Source organism: Phaethon aethereus, assembly GCF_964289735.1.
Source record: "Phaethon aethereus genome assembly, chromosome: 2".
NCBI lineage: Eukaryota > Metazoa > Chordata > Aves > Phaethontiformes > Phaethontidae > Phaethon > Phaethon aethereus.
This window is the reverse complement of record NC_138582.1, coordinates 417302-436275: the sequence shown is the minus strand read 5'-3', so window position 1 is coordinate 436275 and position 18974 is coordinate 417302. Positions and strand designations below refer to the sequence as shown.

Genomic DNA, 18974 nt, shown 5'->3' with positions numbered 1-18974 from the left:
TTTGGTGGGCATGGCCAAGACCCAGCACCGCATTAAGATCTGGCACCTGGGCCATGGCACATTTTAGCTGTTGCGTCTGTACCTGAAACGTGGTGTATAATGCACAGTAGGGTCGTGGGCCACTGCTCTGCATTCTCCCAGTGGAGTATGGCTGTAACAGCCATGTGCAAAACCAAAGGGTTAGTCCTTGTGTACGTGTAATTAATACATACACATTAGCAATTTATCATAACCGGCTTCTCAGCCTATACTACTGAGCATCATGGTTTAAGCATTAGAACACTGTATGTGGGGCTTGCCTCTGCCCGCTCCAGCTCTCCAGTCTCCAGACACTGCTCCAAGCCGACGCCTGGGCTCTCTCTGCCTGCTGCAGGGATGGCAGGTCACGGGCAGCTCTCCCACCTCTCTGGACCCATTCTCGAAACAGCAAGACCTTAGATCAAGCACAGCACTGTGGATCCCACACAGGACTCAACTGTTCCGGTAAAAGCAAATTAAGGAGAATAAATAATTGTAATGAATCATCAGGACAGTGAGGGAAAATCCCTATTGGTAAAAATACTTGAAGTGCTTACGGCAGTCAGAATGTATGTTAAAGGGAATGGCTGTTCATTGATGTTAGAAGATACCGTATCGACAGCTCACAGGCAGCAAACGGTGGTTTTTCTTCCTGGTACGTAACTAGGCATCTATGGATTTGCAACGAACTAATCTCTTACACAAAACTTCCTTCACTTACATTTGCAATTTAGGCAGTGCTACCACTTCCCTGCTCAAGTTCACGTGCATTTTGTCACAGCAGCTTTACAGATCCTGGACCCTGAAACCTGCACTGGCTAAACAGGCCGCTCTCCTTCAGCTGCGTCACCTGCACGCTCGCGTCCCCAGGGGCATGCAGCCCTGCCTCGGCACAGCGACGCAGGCCTGGTGAGCCGCTGGCAGGCCTCTTGCCGTGCCAAAGATGTGATCGCAGCACTGCAACTCATCTCCGTCATGTGCAACTGTGTCACAAACCACCGAGACTCATGAGCCTTCCTGCCGCTCCCGCTGTTCCGCAACGCTCAGGAAAGGCCAATCCACCCTCCTCACCTCTCCAGCAAGAAAAACTCCCTGCAGGTGGATAGCACAGCACAACAACCAACTACCAAAACGGCTGCGTGGAAATGCCACTGACGGGACTGCGCTCCACATTGGTTCCACTTCTCCCACGCACTGCACAAACCCCCAGGGGCCAGTTCCATCCACTGCAACACCTCTCCAGAAAGTTCCCCTGCTGAAATTAAATGTTAAAATACACATCATTAAATGTCACCATTAGGTCAAAATAGATGAAGATTGTTCAAATGAGAAATGACCTCCAAGTCATTTCTTTGCGAAGGACAACTTAGAGGTTTCAGGCTGTTTTGGTGGGTCACAGATTAACACACATCATCCAAGAACTGTGTGAAAAAACGTAACTCAATTACAGGTCAGACATGATTACATTGCAGGGCCTTATCCAGTACCTACACCAAATGTTTCCACCCTGATGTTTGTTTCCAACATACAGTGGAGGTCATTTTAAGTCTATAGATCTAATTACAGAAGCATCAGGGTATTCTCACCTAAAAAATTAGTTTCTGCACAGCTCTCCTCACCTCTTCAGCAGTCCTGCAGAGCCACCCTGGCAGAACCACCATGGGAGAGGCAGGGGTCTGCCTGTCAGCTGCGCCTGTACCATTACCCCACGCCTCACCTGCAACATGGAGGGCACACTGCAACGCCTGCACCGGCAGCTGCAGCTCAGTCAGATGCAGGGCACAGACAGAGGGACGATGGGCGCCAGCAAAGCCCGTCCCAAAAAAGATAAATGAGCCAACACAAGGCAAAGATACAGCTGTCTTCAACACCTCGGATGTGCCACATGGGTGGGATCCGATACTCCGAGAGCACTAAGGACAAGCAGGGAAAGGAGCCACAGGATTTTGAACGTGGTGTCAGGTCCTGCCACTCACCATGTGGCATGCACACCCTGGGACAAGGCTCAGGCACCAGCCATGCGGCATGTACACCCTGATGCAAGGCCCTGATGTAAAGAAGATGTGTGTCAGAGGTGGTAAGGTAGTAGAAGCGGAGATCGAAGGGTGATGTGTGGGTGTGGAAGCACCAGAAACCACGGGGGGACATAAGAAGGGCAGGTGTTGATGGCACCGACATTACCAGGTTATCAAGATCTCAGCAAAGCCCAGGCTGGGAAAACCACCTAAAACATGGGCAGCCTGCAGACAGACTAGAGCGCTATGGACTACCAACAGGTCGTCAACAGGTGATGGTGGGTAGATAAAGGATTGGCCTTGGATGGGCCCTTTTACCCTTCAGTGACAGTGCCTGTGATATCTGTTTCTCCGTGCTGTCCCACCCCTGCCTGGGGTCAGGATTCACCCACTGACTTTGGTCCCTGTTCCTGGGTGCCCTGATGGAGGCAGGGAGACTCAGGCTCCACCTTCAGGGGAGATGGTCATTACACTGATATGGGGGGCAGGTCTGGAAGAGAGAGGGCAGGGAGTGATGGTGGGAGTGCTGCAAAACCCTGGTGGGTTTGCAGCTGCAGGAGGGCTGTGCTGAGCCCCGGGGCTGGGAAGAAAAGCTGAAATGGTCCAAACCCCTTGCCTGGAGAGGAGAAACCTGGTTCTCCAGCCATAGAGGCACGGGTGCAGGGGCCAGCCCCCATCACCACCGTGCCCCGCGGTTCACCCGGCAAGTCCTCACTCCGCCAAGGAGCTGCCCGTCCAGCGACCCGTGGTTACCGGCCTGCCAGCCGCACTGCTGCCACCGGGCACAGCTCAAAGACTGAGCCCAGAAAAAGCCTCCAGGACCGGGCTCAGCGCTGGCTCCCACGGGGCCCACGAGTGGGCTGCGAGCAAGCCGCACGGCACAGCTGGTCCCTCGGGCACCGGTGCCCTCCGCTGCGGGCTGCACGCCCGGGACTGTCCCGCTCCCTCGGGGCACAGCCCAGCTCCCCGCACCGGGCCACCCCGCGCCTGCGGCCGCCTCCGGCACCTCGCTGCCGCCCCCTCCGCCCCCGGAGCAGGTCTCCTCATCGCCCTTGCCCTGGGCGCCTGCGGGCGCCGACCAGGTCTCGGCGGGGCTGCCCGTGCCCGGGAGCTGCGGCCGCCCCGGGCCTGGCCCCAGCCCCGGCCCCGGCCGGCGGGACACGGTCTGGCGGCGCCGCCTGCCACCGAGCGGGCTCCCGCGGGGCGGCCGCGGGCGAGGGGCAGCGCTCGGGGCCCCGCACAGCTCGGGGCCCCGCAGGGCCCGGCAGCGGCAGCGGCAGCAGCACCATTCGTCCCGCAGCGCCCCGCGCCCACCTGCTCGCGGCGTTTCTGCCAGCGTCCGCAGGGGCTCTCCTCCAGGATCTCGCTCTCCTCCTCGCTCTCCTCCTCCTTCTCCTGCGCCAGCCGCGCGTCCGGCTCCTGCACCGCCATCCCCGCGCCGAGCATCCGCGCCGCGCCGAGCCGAGCCGAGCCGAGCCGCGCCGCGCCGACCCGAGCCGAGCCGAGCCGAGCCGAACCGAGCCGCGCCGAGCCGCGGGCTGACAGCGCCGCGCGGGGCCCGCCCGGGTTCAGCCCGCCCCGCTCCAGACGTGCGGCCGCGCACGGCCCGCCCCGCCCCTCCGTCCCGCGGGTGCGCCGCCGGGACACCGCGCCCCGCCCCGCGGCCGCCCCGCTTCTCCCGACAGCCCCGCAAAGCCGTCGGGGCTGACCGGCGCCCCCGCGGCTCCGCTTCCTGCAGGACTCGGCGCCGTTACCCCGCACCCGCCGGCTGCTCCCCGCACGTACCCCTGCCCGGGCCGGACCCAGGGCTTGTCCCACCCGCCTCGGAGCCCCGGTTCCCAGGCCTGACCCACCCGTCTCAGTGCCTGTTCCACCCCGGCCACCCGCCGGCCGGCCCTCTCCCTGCCCCGGCCTCTGTCCAGGCACTCGCCAACCTTCCCAGTCCCCAGCTCGGCAGAGCCTCCGTGTTCCCCTGCTCCTCGCAGCAAGCCCTTTTCCCTTTATTCCCGTAGTGCCTGAACACGGCCACCTCGCCATCTTCCCTGAACCACCGCTGCTCCATGCTGGGTGCTGGGGGCTGCACCCCAGGCGGGAGCCGCTAGCTGGGCTCCCATGTCCACCCAGGCACTGTGCACCCAGAAACCGCGTCACCAGCTCTGCACAAGAGGTCTTACAGATGTTTTCATTCCTCTGGAAAGTTTCTGGCTCGTTTGATGTTTTTCTTCTCTTTCTGGCCATCTCTGGTTTCTTGCAGCGCGTTCATTATTTGTTCCACCCTGCTTCCATATAAGCACCGGTGCCTGCTGGCTGTTTAGGGAGACATTATCTCCCTCCAGCCCGTTACTCCTTTTAGCCAGTGTGGTTAACTGAGAGGGACCACAGTGAGGGTGGCTATTGGACGAGGAGACACTGGCGGTGTACACAAGGTATCATACACAAAATGCTGTTCCCTGAAACACAGCATGAACAAACAGGAGGCATTTCCTTGTGTGGGCCCCCACCAGGTCCCGCTTGGCAGCCAGCTGGGCTTCTCTGACAGTGGCACCAGGGTAACCAGTGCCACCAGCTACAGCCCTGTGGCACTGTCGTGGGCACTCTGACGGGGCCCGAGCTGCTGCTGCCAGCTCCCCATGGCGTGCCCTTGTCTGCACCCAGCTGGGTCAATCCCTGCTGGAAGGCTCTTGGCTGTCAGTGTGAGCCCTGTGCTGACCCTGGCAGACCCTGTCACCACCTCCTAGACTGCAGAAGCATGTCTCAGGCCATGGCCACCTCCAGGTGCACACACCCATCACACCACCCTGCTACCAGTCTGTAATGTCAGCCAGGCGCCACGAGCTCCCATGGTGACCTTGTCCTGTGCCTACCAGACAGGACTTGTAGGAAAACCACTGCTTCTTATCAAAGTGGAAGGCAGAAGTTCAGGCGGGAGTAAGTACAAGGACAAGGAATAAAAAGGTTAGAACCAAACATAAAGTACACCGCACGCCGCAGGCGCCTTTCCTATCTGCCCGTGTCTCCACAAGCTCCTGTGGCACCCCTGCGACAGCCTCCCATCTTCTGTGGACTCTGGGTCCCTGTTGCAGCTCTGCTAATTGTCTGGCAGTGTAACTGTACCTGATGGGGGGATAGCCTGTACTGGAGGTGATCTGTCAGTTTTAACAGACATCCTCTGCAAGTAAAAGCTTTGTCCAAACAAGGAAGATCAGACAAATGTATGCCAAAAGAGATTTTGACAAATAACTAGCAAAAAGCAGTGCTCAAAAACACTGAAGGCAAGAAACTGAGGTATGTAAAGCCCAAGGATGATGAGGGTCTGAAATGAGGTCACTGGAGAGACGGGACTGTAGTAAAAAAGCAAAGTTTGTTCTCTGCTGTAACATTTACCCTCTAGGAAGCCTTTCTTTACAGGACAGTCAGAGGAATTGTCTCAAATTGAGGTGACAAAAGAACACATTATATAACGAATCAATAATACGAATGGTAACAAATTGCCAGTCTGAGATATTTACCCAAGAGGTTTGGAGGAATGCAAATGTTAAATGTACTGTGGTACCTACGGCGGGCTCAGTACCAGGCACTGCTTTTCAACACGTTCATAAACAATCCAGAAAAGGGATGAACAATGAGTTGGCAGAGTTGCTGATGACACCAAACTATTCAGGACAGTCAGCCCTAAAGCTGGCTGTGAAGAGCTGCAGGGACTCTTGTGACACAAGAAGGGGTATCAAAAGTGTGGACAAGCTTCCACATGAAACTGACTACTCAGCTGTGAGAGCAACAGCTGAGCCGGGGATAGGCAGCCTAAGAGCACCATGAACGGCATGGAGAGAGCATGTAGGAATGGTTATTCACCATTTCACACAAAACGGTAGTTGGGATGCCTGATGAAAAGGCTAGGCAAGAGCTGTAAAACACATGAACGGGAGTAATTTTTTACTGAGTGTTTCTTAGGGTAAAATGTTTGTAGGTGACACATTGTGGAATTCATTGCCATAGGGTGTTTACAGTGGCTAAAGTAGAAAAGGGTTTTAAAAGCCATTAGGCAAATTTGTGGGAGCAAAATTGATTGAGGGCTATTAAACACTGAGACGCAGATGCAGCCTCTGGCTCAAGAGGGCTCTAAGCTGTATTGTCAGAAGCTGTAAGTCTGCAACAGATGAAATATTGCTCAGTCCCTGCTCTGGTTCCTGTGCTCTTCCTCTTGGGATCCACTATTAGCAATTTGCAAAAATAGGATGCAGGGATATGCAGACTTATGTCTGACCCAGAGGAGTTGCTCTCACGCTGTCTGCTGCTCCATGCTGTCTGGGGAGGGCTGTTCTCATTCCACGTGCGCTGGACACGTCCTTAGCTGGATGTTGCTGTGTCCCTGGACTGGCCACACTCTGTGCATAGGCAGCTCATACACAAATCTTTAAGGTCCTTTGACGTATAAAAATTGCATCCAGCAGCATGAACTGGCTAGGTCCTAGATCTCTCTGTTCAAGCTCAGTCACTTTGAGTGCAGAGTTCTCAGCGTGTGATACCCTTGACTTCTTTGGATACATTATGGGACCAACAGGAGGAAGAGGTGAGGCAGTGGATGTTCCCACAGCAGCCATCGTCCTCTGTATCATCACTGCCCCCTTATCCCCATCCAGACAATGGCCCTATATGCCAGTATCTTTCCTCACCGCCTCATCCTCAATGACTCAGCCCAATAGAATCATAGAATTGTTTAGGTTGGAAAAGACCTTTAAGATCAATCGTTAATCATTCATTTAAGAGTCCAATCGTTAACCCAACACTGCCAAGCCCACCACTAAACCATGTCCCTAGGCACCACGTCCACACGTCTTTTAAATCCCTCCAAGGATGATGACTCAACCACTTCTCTGGGCAGCCTGTTCCAATTCTTGACAACCCTTTTGGTGAAGACATTTTTCCTAATATCGAATCTAAACCTCCCCTGGCACAACTTGAGGCCATTTCCTCTTGACCTATTAGAGTAAACTTCTTTATCGTCCTTTTATGACTTCCTTTTTCTTTGCTGGATAATACATAGTAGAGCATATTTGTCTTGCCTGTTCATTTTCAGGCATAAGTCAAGAACACATATAATGTGCTCTTTTGTCACCTCATTTTGAGACAATTCCTCTGACTGTCCTGTAAAGAAAGGCTTCCTACAGAGTAAATGCTTCAGGTCTTTCATTTACTGGTTGTCCTGACTGTCACATACCCAACAAGTAGGTGAAACGTGGTTCATCCTGCTGGCCTCCATGAAACAGCCGTCTGCCCTCGGCTGTACTCCAGGGTTCGGCTGTGAAGTCCGACACTGACCAGTGGGAGTCTGGCAGCGCAGACACCCTGCATTGCGCTCGGACCCCTTCTCCAAGGCCTTCTCCAAGGCAGCTGTCCTGAGGAGATCCAACGCGACCGGCTGCCGCACCTCCCAGCCTGCCTGTGCTCAGGAAGCAGCAGGCTTGTGCCCGTAATTCATCTTTTCTGCAGTGAGAACAGAGCTCTGCCGTCCTGTTCAGGCTCAGACAAGCGGGCTGCGGTAAAGCAGGGGCCCAGACCTGGGTTTCTGCTGCCGCCGAACACTGCCCGTGGGATGCTGTTGAAGTGTGACGCAGGGGCCCTCCTCTCCACCGGACCAGGCAGGGCTCTGCTCTGTGCGTGCATTTGGAGCCCAGGCCTCTGCCTGCGTAACCCTGCCCTTCACCTGTTCCGGGAGCTGGCTGCCATTTCCTTCACCAGCCCCAAGAGGCAGCTTCCACTGGTGAACCGCTGGCGTATGGCACGCTGCAGAGACCTTTTGTCACAGTCTTTGTCCTGTCCATCTGCCAGCCCTCTCTCAGGTCGGTCGTCTGCTTTGTCTCACCTCATCCTAGCACCAGTTTGCAGTCACGGGCCCTGGGGAAGGTCTGCATGCGTTGTGCAGCACCGTGCCTGGGAGGGAGTGCTGCTGGCAGGACAGCTGGTGTAGCTTGCTGCTGCCTTTAACCCCTCTTTCCTTGAATCCTTTGGCTGTCCTGAGCAAAGGAACACCTCTGGAGTGCCGCCATTTGGGCTGGGGCGCTTGGCTAAGCAGGTTAGGGATCTCAGGCAGTGAGATAGCGGCTCTAAAGGTGAAGGCTTTGGTTTCCATTCAGGATTCCTGCATGTGGGAGATGAGGCAGGAAGGATTTGAAGCTCGGGGTGAGTTCTCCTTTTCCACTGGCTGGAAGGGCAAACAGACCAGTTCTGCTCAGCAGTCCCTGGGCAAGGGGGCACTCGGAGATGTGGAACTGGGGCTCCTTTCTGGTTGCATCCAGTTTTACCAGGTGACCTGGGCGCTGCTACCTCAAGGACTGTGGCTTGAACTACGCCGCTATGCTTTTAGCCACGATATGACTGGAAGAGTGCAGAGTATCTGAAAGCTGCTTTACAGCATGGCAGTCCTGAGGGGGTTGTTTTGCAAGTGATGTGCAGCCACTCAGGAGCTCCTAGTTTTATTTAATGTGGGTCCCAGGTATGTATCATTTTGAGTGTGCTCCGGCTTTAAATTGCAGGAGTCTGAGTGGATTTTTGAACTCCCTTCAGGGTTAGTTTGCTTTTATTACGTTCCAGAACGCTCTGCAGGATCTGGGTTTTGCAGGAAATCCCAGGTGATGCTGTGCGGCTGGGACCAGCAGCAGGGCACCCACCTCGTGCAGCCCAGTAAGGCTGCTCCAGGGCCAGGGGAGCGCTGGCTCCTGCAGGGCACTGGTGCTTATGGTACTGAGGTCTGGGCTGAACCTCCCCGTCTCCCTTCCTCCCCTCCCTGCTAGGAGGCCCCTCTTGGCTTGCCGTCTATTTTTATCCGCATTTGATGGATACAGCTGGGATGTAATGGCGTCACATGTTTTTGCACAACTTGCACTTTGTTATGGTTTAAGGTTCAGTCTAGGTGCCAGACTAACTCTGTGAAGCCGACAAACATCTTCCCTGCTGCTTTGTCTTCTTTCAGCACATTTGTTAGTGGTTTCTGCAGGGCAAACATGTGGCCAGCACATAGCTTCTCAGGAATCTATTTGTGTTTACTGAGTTAATACATCAGGCTCTAACCTCCCCTGTTCTGCAGCTCCCCACATATGTCCTTCACAAACGCATGACCTACACAAGTGTGTAACCTGCTGGTGTCAGCATGTAATTCAGCTGTGTGAATTCACAGGAGGGCAGGCCAGCACGCGTTTAATGCTGCAGGGTCAGAGCTCTCCTGGGAACAATAGAGAGCAGTTTCCTGAAACTACTTCTTACAGCTATTATTGCTGAAAGCATCTCCACTGTCGCCCCTGGGATGGTGCATACTTCTGCAAACATCTCCAGGCAAAGGTCAGGCCAGAGAGCTTGGTGAGGGGCTGCAGACTTTTATAATGTCTAAGCCTTGCTCATTTGAGCTCTGCCTGTGTTCCCACTGGCAGCTCCCACAGTGCAGGAAACACATATCCAGCTCTTCCGTAAGCGCTTCCATAAGTGGAAGGCAAGCCAGCGTATGGAACAGTGCACCACACAAACAGAGGTGAAGCTGGCCACAGGAACAGGGCACAGCGTGTGGGTGTGTGCTGGGAGGAGGGATGTGTGCGCTGGTCACAGCTCAAGGCTAAAAATGGGATGCTTTGAATCTGCTTGGGAAGGCTCATCCATCTGCGAGGTAGCAGGGGGATGCAGGGAACAGCTGCCAGGCTGATGTGTGGGGCAAAGCAGAGGGAGAGGCTGCATTCAGGGGGTGGGGGCGGGGGCTGTGTGACCATCTGCAGAGGCGAGAGCGCGGCCATGGGCTGCAGGACAGGCTCTGGTGACGGAGGAGCTGGACCCACTGGTCAGAGGCGGAGGGGCATCACCGGGAAGGAGGAAGGCATCCCTGTCTGATCAGAGGGGTGGCGGGAGGGAGCCCAGAGCTGTGGCACGGAGGGGCAACGAGGGGTGACGGGGAGCAGGGTCAAGGGCAGGGATGTCAGGGGGAGGTGGGGTCAAAGGCCCTGGAGCACTCTCGGTAATTGCAAGAGCGGTCAGAGCGGGCAAGGCTGCTGCTCTGACTGGTGCTCCCACCAGAGAAGGCTGATTTTATTTCATCCGTGGCTTGTAGTTCACGATGCACAAAGGGCGCCTGGTTTATGTCAGACCTCATTGCTTGCTCTCCCTTTCTTGGCAGGCTCCTGCAGGCAGCTGGAAGGGCTCAGCGCTGCTCCGCGGCTCTGGCAGGTGACTTGACTGGAGTTTCCTGACTCCTGGCCTCTTTCACAAAGAGGGAAGCCTGGGCTGGTAGTGCCCTCCCCAGGCAGCACGCCCTGCATTGTGCGCGGCCGCGGTGGCCCCCGACCCCAGTGTTTCCATGTCCCAGCCTCCTGTGTTCGGCCGCCGGGGTATTTCCTGCTCTGCAGACCGTGGCTTCCTTTTGCAAATCTCAGCCTGTTCTTTCAGGTGCCTTCCCGCTTTGCCTCCCGCTGCAGCCCCGCTGCTCCCCAAGACGTGCGGCCTCCCCGGGACCTCCTGAAGGAGCCCACCGTGCCTGGGCAGAGCTGGCCGGCTCCAGGCTCTTCTCCTGACCCTGCTCTCAGACGCTGGCCCTGGAAGGCGCTGGCGGATGCGGCGAGCAGGGGTAGGCCGTTTCCGTGGCTGCGCAGCCCTGAGGGGCGTAGGCAGACAGTGCAATGAAACGCTTCGGCTGCTGGGGCTCTGCCGCCGGCCTGGGTCTCTCCCCACCCTGCCCACATGCAGCCCCGCAGCCTGTGGGGGCAAGGACGAAGGGTGCCTGCTGCCGTCTGGGTGGCTGCGGCCCCGCGGGCTGTGAGGTAAATAACCCTGTCTTCACCGTTATAGCTGTAAGGAGTTAAGTGTAGCTTGGGCTGTCACATTATAGCTGGGGAGTTCCCTGTTCCAACAGTCTTTAAACACTTTTTGGACTTTTTATTTAGAAAAAGAAGTAGAACCAGTTAAGTGGAAAATTAAGCAAGGCTTTTACCATAACAATACTTTTTGTTCCCTTTTCTTATTGAGTTAAAAACTTGCATTAGGAGAAAGAGACTTTCAGCTCAGCATGAAGATGATGTTAGCTGTCATCTTTGGGATTTGGGGAAAAAAGCTACTGGGGGCACTCTGGAACTTAGTTGATAAAACCCCCTTTTTGTGCTGTTAAGTCAAAACCACGACAATTACACACAACAGCAGGTCACAACAGGAGCGAAGACAAAAGAGTAACTTCTGTCTCCTGCAGCAGCCTTGCTGCTGCATAGATCTAGACACATCCCATGTCCTGTCTGCCACTAGGATATTGGATTGTGCTGAAAGGGGAATTACGAGTGAGAATATGGGCTCTAAAAGCCAAAATAATTTAATATTTTTGTCAATGACTTTGTCATAAAATATCAGGTGCATATGAGCTTAGCTAACAGGTGAGGTAGTGAAATGGCAGAGCAGAGGGCTGGAACAGCATTCAGGGGCAATGGGTGACATTGAAGGCTGAACTAATAGTCATAGGAGGAAATGGCATGGTACAAAATGCAAAGTCATGCCCTGGAGTCACTGAACAAACATTTATGCCATAAATTAGGCCCCCAATTTGGAAGGTGTTAGAGGAAAAGGCCTGTATGCGTTCAGCAACCTCAGGATGAACGTAGGCTGCCATGTAATGCAGCCACAAAGACATGGTTCATTCTTAACTCTATTGGGATAGATAGTGCCAGTGCTGTTGTACAGACCATTATTCACAGACCATGTGCCAGTGCTGACCAGTCACGCTAAAACACATGAATTCATTGCAGAAGAGTTGCAGAGAAGAGCAACTGAGATAACTGAGGGAATGCAGAGAGGAGATGAGAGCAGCCCAGCTTGATAGCTTGTCAAAACAGACGTTGAGGGGAGATAAGGTTGCTCAGGGTAACTTTATCACTGAAAAACACTGGAGCAGGAGGAGATCTCTTTAAACTGATGGATAGGTTTTGCATAACAGGAAATTGGTCTGAGCTGGCTGAAACCTAGGAGGATGTTTCTAGCTGCTGGAGGAGGCAGACTGGAACAAAGTCCCAGAGCAGAGGTATAGGGAGCCTGCCCATTTTGCAGACAGATTTCTATGAAGCTGCTGCTAAGCCAGGAGCAGGCATGCTGACCCAGGAGCGCCCTGCTAGCGACATTTGCTTTGTTCAGGTGGGTTGATGTACTCCAGCTGGGGTCATGGACCTGGCGGGCTCTATGTCCCACACTTGAGAGCACCATCATGGACGTCATGGAGGTCTATGGCCCCCATGGGTGGCTAACACAGTCAGCAGGGAAAGCTGCTGTGCTATGTGCGGGCTACCTGCTTCCTCACTCATGGCTGTGGCTTTGCTTGTCCTGGGGGCACAGCGATGGGTTTGCTGGTTTCCAATTCCTTTTCCAGCAGGCCAGGTCCCAGGGCTTTTGCGCTCAACCCCAGTCTTCTCCTATGAACCTGAGAAGTTACCCAGCGCATCCACTGTGGTGCGATGTTCCCGCAGGGACTGGGCAGCAGACACTCAGACTGCCTGACCCTTTCTTTTCACCTACTGCCCCCATGCCTCCAAAGAGTATTCAGATACTATTGAGATGCATTCAGTTATGCAACTAGCTTATAACTATGCAAATGTATGCAGCTTTTCCCTTACACAATGTCCTGTTTTCTTTCAGCTTCTTTTTCAGGAATTCAGCACTTCCTGTGGGAGTGCCATCGGAGTCCCCGCGAGCCATCTGGAACCCTCCCAGCCTCAGATCCTCAGGCAGCCTGGAGCTGCCACTGACTCCTTTCAGAAGACTCACCACCCTGGCTGCTTGAGTCCTCCTGCCCACCATCCTCTGCTTGCCTCGGTCCACCCCAGAGCCAGTGGCACAAGCTGGTGCCAATCCCCTGCAAGAAGCAAGAATATGGAGGGAGGGCTGCATCTGCATGGCCTGTCCAGCTCTGTAACCTGGCACCAGCCAACAGCAAGCATGTAGGAAGCAGTGTGAGAACAAGGCAAGCATATACCAGCACTTCTCTGCCATGTCCTCACAGGTCCCAGGTGCTTGTGCCTCTGATAGCTCCTGAAACAAAGATCTCACTTGCTATTCAGTAGCCCTTGATGGGTTTTCCTCTATGACTTACTCCAAATGCTTTTTGAATCCACAGAAACTTTTAGCATCCAGGACATCCTGCAGCAGGAAGTTCCTCAGCTCAGCTACCCAGCGTATGCAGAATTACTTCCTTCGACCTGAACTGCCTTCATGCTAGATTCTGCAATAACCCTCAATCCTTGTGTTGGAAAAGACAGTGGAATCATGTCCCCACTGCCAACTACTATGCCATCCACCTTGGTAATCTCTCTATCTGTGGAATATGCTCAGTCCTTCCTTTTTCCTTCTTGTGCTTCTCTGAGTCCTCACAAGATGGGACAATGAGATAGGACAATGAACACCTCAGTAGATGGTATTCTGTTCTCTGCTCCCTTCCTAGTAATTTCTAGCCACTCCATTCCCACTGTGGAGCAGAGTGGATAAGTCTGGGAAGTCCCTGTGCTGCTCCATGCCCGAATTAGACATGCCTATATTAGACCCTTGTTATTCTTTTTGTTAGTAAGCTTCCACTGATGCAGTGGCTCTGTTGCCCCTGGGACTGAAGCGTCATGTCTCATGGGAACCTCTGCCAGCACCTTCCTATGCCTCCCCAGCAAGAATGGGTGCTCCTGCCCTGCGCCATGCCCCAGGGCTGCAGGCTCTATGTGGCCCCCAGGCATCCTACAGCTGTCCACATGTGTAATATGAGGGTGGCTGAGATGAGACCACTCAGCCAGCCACAGGGGCAGCCCATGGGCCTGGCTCTCCCAGTGCGCTCGTGTGGCTCCAGAGCTCTGGGGATCACTCTCCAGAGGCACCCGCAGCTGTGGTGGGCACATCCAGGGCTCCCCCTTAGCCTCTCCCTGTGGGTGATCCTCCCTGTGGCTGTGGCCATGTGCCAGCCACACCATGGGCCGTGCGCCCAGCAGGATGGCTGAACTTGCCTGCAGCTCTGGGGGAGGCTGCAGCCCTTGCAGCTTTCAGGATCTGAGCTGGCCCCCGCAATGTGCCACCATCCCCCAGGGCAGTGCGGCCTGGTGGTGGGGCTCATCCCTGGGAAGTCTGTCCCTGGCCAAAGGACTGACTTGCATCCTCCCTGTCCCTTTGTGAGAGGAGAGCTGGCGAGGCAGTGGGGACGGTGGGGTATGTGAGCGCCCGAGCACAACGGGGCCCTGCAGCACCATGGGGTGCTGCTCCCCACCTCCACTTAGGGCTGGCAGGGCTGGGGCACACATCCCTGCGTGTGCCAGAGCCCCGCGGAGCCCCTCGGCTCCAGTGCCACGGCGCTGTGTGGGTAGCGGGGGGGCTAAGGGAGCCCCGACAGGCCCTGGCACCGCGTTGCACAGCAGGAGTGCATGCCATGCCCAGCACCAAGCCCATGGGCAGGCGTGCCTCAAGAGGCGGAGTATGGGGACCTTCTGGGTGGCTTGGCGAGCTCTCATGGGATGGCAGGCCAAGGCCAGGCCAGGGTGCCCTGGTCAGGGCTGGAGCTGTGCACCTTGGGCTATGGGGGCCCTGGAGGCCCCATGCTGTAGGCGCATCTGTCTGTGGGACCCTGGTGGGCCTTGGACTGTGGGTGGGCCCAGGCTGGGGTGAGTGGGCCCAGGCTGGGGTGGCTGGGCTTGGGCAGGAGGCTGTCCTAGGGTCCTAGGCTGGGGCATCCACCGTAGGGGCCCGGGCTGGAGGTAGCTCAGCTGGGGGGGCCACGCAGGGGCAGCTAGTGAGTGGCACAGGCACGTGGGTCCGGCCCGTCTCCGCAGGCTGTGCGCGGTGCTGCTGGGCAGAGCTGCTTTCCTGGCTAAGCAGCACCGAGGGCTGTGAGTGGGCTGTGAGGTGGCCAGGCCCCCCGCCAGCGTGGGGCTGACGGCCGAGCCAGGCAGGATGGGGTGCGGAGGTGGAGTGAGCGCAGCTTTGCCCAGGAGAGTGGCGCAGGGTGGCCACGGGCTGGGGGCCCCAGCTGAGGGCTAGTCCCGGCTGAGGGACGGGCTGAGGGCTTGGCCCAGCGGAGCGCCCGGCAGAAGCTCGTTGTGCCGGCAGGCGGCAGCAGCTGTGTCACACACACGCGCACAGACAGAGACGTGCACACAGGCTCACGCAGACACACACGCATACACATGCACACATGCTCTGCAGCACGCACCTCTGTGCACGTGGGTCTGTGGATGCATGCAGGGGTAAGGGGCAAGGAGCCATGCTTGCCCCTGGCTGCCCCACGCTGAGCAGCATGGGGGTGCTCCCACGGGTGCTTCTCCCTCCGTGACAGTCAGTGACTTTCATGGACACAGGGACTTGGGGTTCCCCTGGCATATATGGGAGCAGCCCTGCCCCGCATGCGGTGTCCTCTCACCCCGCAGAAGCACCACCCTGGCACTAGAACCCCCTGCCCTGTTGAGTGCACGCAGTGAGCTCCGGCAGCCCAGCAGGCCCCCATGGCCCCAGCCTGCAGCAGTGGAGCTGAAGGACAGGTCCCACACGTGACGGCAGCCACGTGTGCTGCCCCCGCTGCTTGCTCTTCAGCAGGAGCAGCTGCCCTGAGCAGAGGTTGTCTGTCCATCTCTGGCTCTTCTGGGGCTGCCAGCTGTGCTACCTGCAGCTCCTGCACTGGGGTTTCTGCCTGCTCCCATTCGTGGCAGTCTCCAAGCCATCTGGCATGGGTGCCAGCCACACATTTCCCTGTTCTTTGTCAGTGCCTGTGTGTGCACGGCAGAAAGCCGTAGTCACAAACTTTCCTGGACCCTCCTTAGAATCCCCCCAGGAAAGCTCTGTTGGGCAAAACAAATCTCAGCAAAGTAGTAGTTGAGACAGCAAGGAGTTTAACCAGGTGCTCGCCCCATTCCACGCACAGGTTTGTCACGGCTCTTTCCTGCCCATAATTGAGTTATGTGGAGAGCAAGCTCTCACAAGTGCCCAGGCCATGCCTGCCCCAGGAGACTGAGCTCACTCCTCTTCTGGGGTGGGTGGTGCTAGTGGTCCTGGTGGTGTCTCTTCTTACGCTGTGGGCCTGTGATGACAGTGGTGGTGATGGTGATCTTGTTCACGGTCAGCCCTCCTGTGCCATAAGTGTCAAGATGTGCCTCCCGTTTATACTCGGAGACTTGCTTGGTGGAGAGGAGCTCCCACACTGACACCCTCTGCTCCTGGAACTGGCCAAAAGTGATGTAGGAGCCCTCAGACTGGAGAATATCCACTGTCTGCTGGGGAAGGGTTGCAAGATGCCTTTCTTTACTGTCTGTCACAATCCTGCTGGTGGTGCTGACCAGTTCCTGAATGGTGAGTGTCCCTGCACGGTACAGCTCCAGGAGCTCCTGCCTTTTCTCCTCAGGGATGTAGTCGGACAAGAGCAGGTCCCACACAGACACCTGCCTCCCCTGGAACTCATCCACTGACATCTCAACTGTGGTGGACTTCAGGGTCTCTTCCCAGGTCCTGTTCTCCTGCAGGTGGGTGTGCTCAGCTTCTGTGACTGCCGACTCTGCTCTTGTGCTACTTGCATTTGCCAATTGCTCTGCCCTTGCTGCTTCTGCCTTGGTTACAATAGTGCTGACAACGGTTTTCACCTGATCAAGGGTTAATTCTCCTGCCTGGTACAGCTCCAGGAGCTCCTTTCTGTTCTCTTCAGGGATATACTTGGAGTGAAGCAGGTCCCACACAGAGACCTTCTGGCCCCGAAACTCTCCGACCCCCATGTCAACGACTGTGGTTTTCAAGGCTGTTTCCCACGGTTCTTCTTTGGGGGAGTCAGCATCCTTCTCTCCTGCCGCTGGCACAGTGTCCTTGTCAGAAGTCTTGACTGCAATCAGCAACTTTCTGCTTGTAGCTTCTTTTTTCTTAATGAGAGTGGTTACAACAATTATTAACCGCTCCAAGGCCAGTGTCCCTGCACGGTACAGCTCCAGGAGCTCCTGCCTTTTCTCCTCAGGGATGTAGTCGGACAAGAGCAGGTCCCACACAGACACCTGCCTCCCCTGGAACTCATCCACTGACATCTCAACTGTGGTGGACTTCAGGGTCTCTTCCCAGGTCCTGTTCTCCTGCAGGTGGGTGTGCTCAGCTTCTGTGACTGCCGACTCTGCTCTTGTGCTACTTGCATTTGCCAATTGCTCTGCCCTTGCTGCTTCTGCCTTGGTTACAATAGTGCTGACAACGGTTTTCACCTGATCAAGGGTTAATTCTCCTGCCTGGTACAGCTCCAGGAGCTCCTTTCTGTTCTCTTCAGGGATATACTTGGAGTGAAGCAGGTCCCACACAGAGACCTTCTGGCCCCGAAACTCTCCGACCCCCATGTCAATGACTGTGGTTTTCAAGGCTGTTTCCCATGGTTCTTCTTTGGGGGAGTCAGCATCCTTCTCTCCTGCCGCTGGCACAGTGTCCTTGTCAGAAGTCTTGACTGCAATCAGCAATTTTCTGCTTGTAGATTCTTTTTTCTTAATGACAGTAGTGACAACAGTTATCATCTGCTCCAGAGTTAATACCCTTTCACGGTACAGCTCCAGAAGCTCCTCCCTTTTCTCCTCAGGGATGTAGTCGGAGAAGAGCAGGTCCCACACAGTCACCTGCCTCCCCTGCAGTTCACCAGCTGGCACATCAATGGTGGTAGACTTCAGAATGTTATCTAGCTGTGCATCTTGCATTGAAAAATCATCTCCATTTTCCTCTGCCCTTGTCACTACCTTGTGTGGACTTCTGGCATTTGCCATGAGTGCAGCATTTGCAGCTTCTGATCTGTTTATGATGGTGGTGACCACAGCAGCCACCTGTTCTGTGGTAAGTATCCCTGCTCTGTACAGCTCCAGCAGCTCCTGCCGCTTCCCTTGAGGGATGTATTTGGAAAAGAGCAAATCCAACAAGGAAATCTTTTGCCCCTGAAACTCACCAGCAGTGACATAGATGGTTGCAGATTTTAAGGACTTTCTCAACTGTTGCTCATGGGAGTGTGCATCCTCAAGTGGTTGTGATGCTCCCACCTTGGTGTTGGGTGTAACTGTGGCTGAGCTCAGGTCCTCGTTTTCCATTTCTGCCCCAGTAATGATGGTGGTGAGAATGGTGATCATCTCTGGGATGGTCACTGCCCCCACCTTGTAATTCCTCAGCAGCTCCTCCCTCTGGTGATCAGGAACGTAGCGGGAGAAGAGGAGCTCCCAGACAGTGACAGTCTGGCCCTGGAAGAGCCCCACACTGATAGTGGTGCGGGCAGCCTGCAGGGCTTTCCGGGCATCCTTGTTCAGCTGGTAGAGTACTGAGCCCTTGTCCATCACGTGGAGCATGAGAAGCCCTGTGTCCGGGTCGGGGACACAACGGCGGAGGAGCTGTGTATAAGTAAGGTTTTCATGTGTGTTGGGGTCAAAGCAACTTCTTGTTTGATTCTTGGGGTTAGAAAGAAACTGGCACATCTCCTGGTCAAAGTAGCCACGCTGGTAGGCCACCTCCACAGGGACGCGGTGGCAGTGCACGGGGTCGATGATGCCGCCGGTGGCGATCTGGGCCTCAAGCAGGCGGATAGCGTGCTCCTTGACGATGAACTCTTTCTTCATGGCCTGGAAGAGGGAGATCTTGTGTCCTGTGTACGGCTCTGTGTACCCTGTCACGGCTCCCTCTGCCGACAGCAGCTTCTCATAAAAATCTCTGCCTATGAGTCCTGCAGTCAGTGCCTCTTTCACCGATAGTTTCTCATTTGTCACGGGGTTGGTGAGGAACCCTGAAGCAGCCTGTGCTTCCAGAAGCACCAGGGCCGTACCTGGTGTCAGGAGCCCCCTCATCATGGCATCATAGATACTCATCTTCTTATTCATGGTCTGGATGAAGACTCCAGCTATGAAGTTACTCCCACCCATCTCTTTGTGTCCACCTGCAGTCAGGTTGCTTCCCATGTTGCTTGACTTGTTCTGAGGTGGTCCA

The 18974-nt window shown here is 55.5% G+C and overlaps 1 protein-coding gene across 1 annotated transcript in view; it reads right to left on the bottom strand.

Moving 5' to 3' along the window:
* The window catches only part of NRBP2 (nuclear receptor binding protein 2), a gene marked incomplete at both ends in the record, with an annotated part of 28572 nt that extends 25108 nt beyond the window's left edge, over positions 1-3464 (bottom strand). Inside the window, 1 exon segment of the mRNA XM_082015050.1 lies at positions 3348-3464. Within this exon segment, the coding sequence (XP_081871176.1) occupies positions 3348-3464 (117 nt within the window).
* Between the last annotated feature and the right edge of the window lie 15510 nt (positions 3465-18974).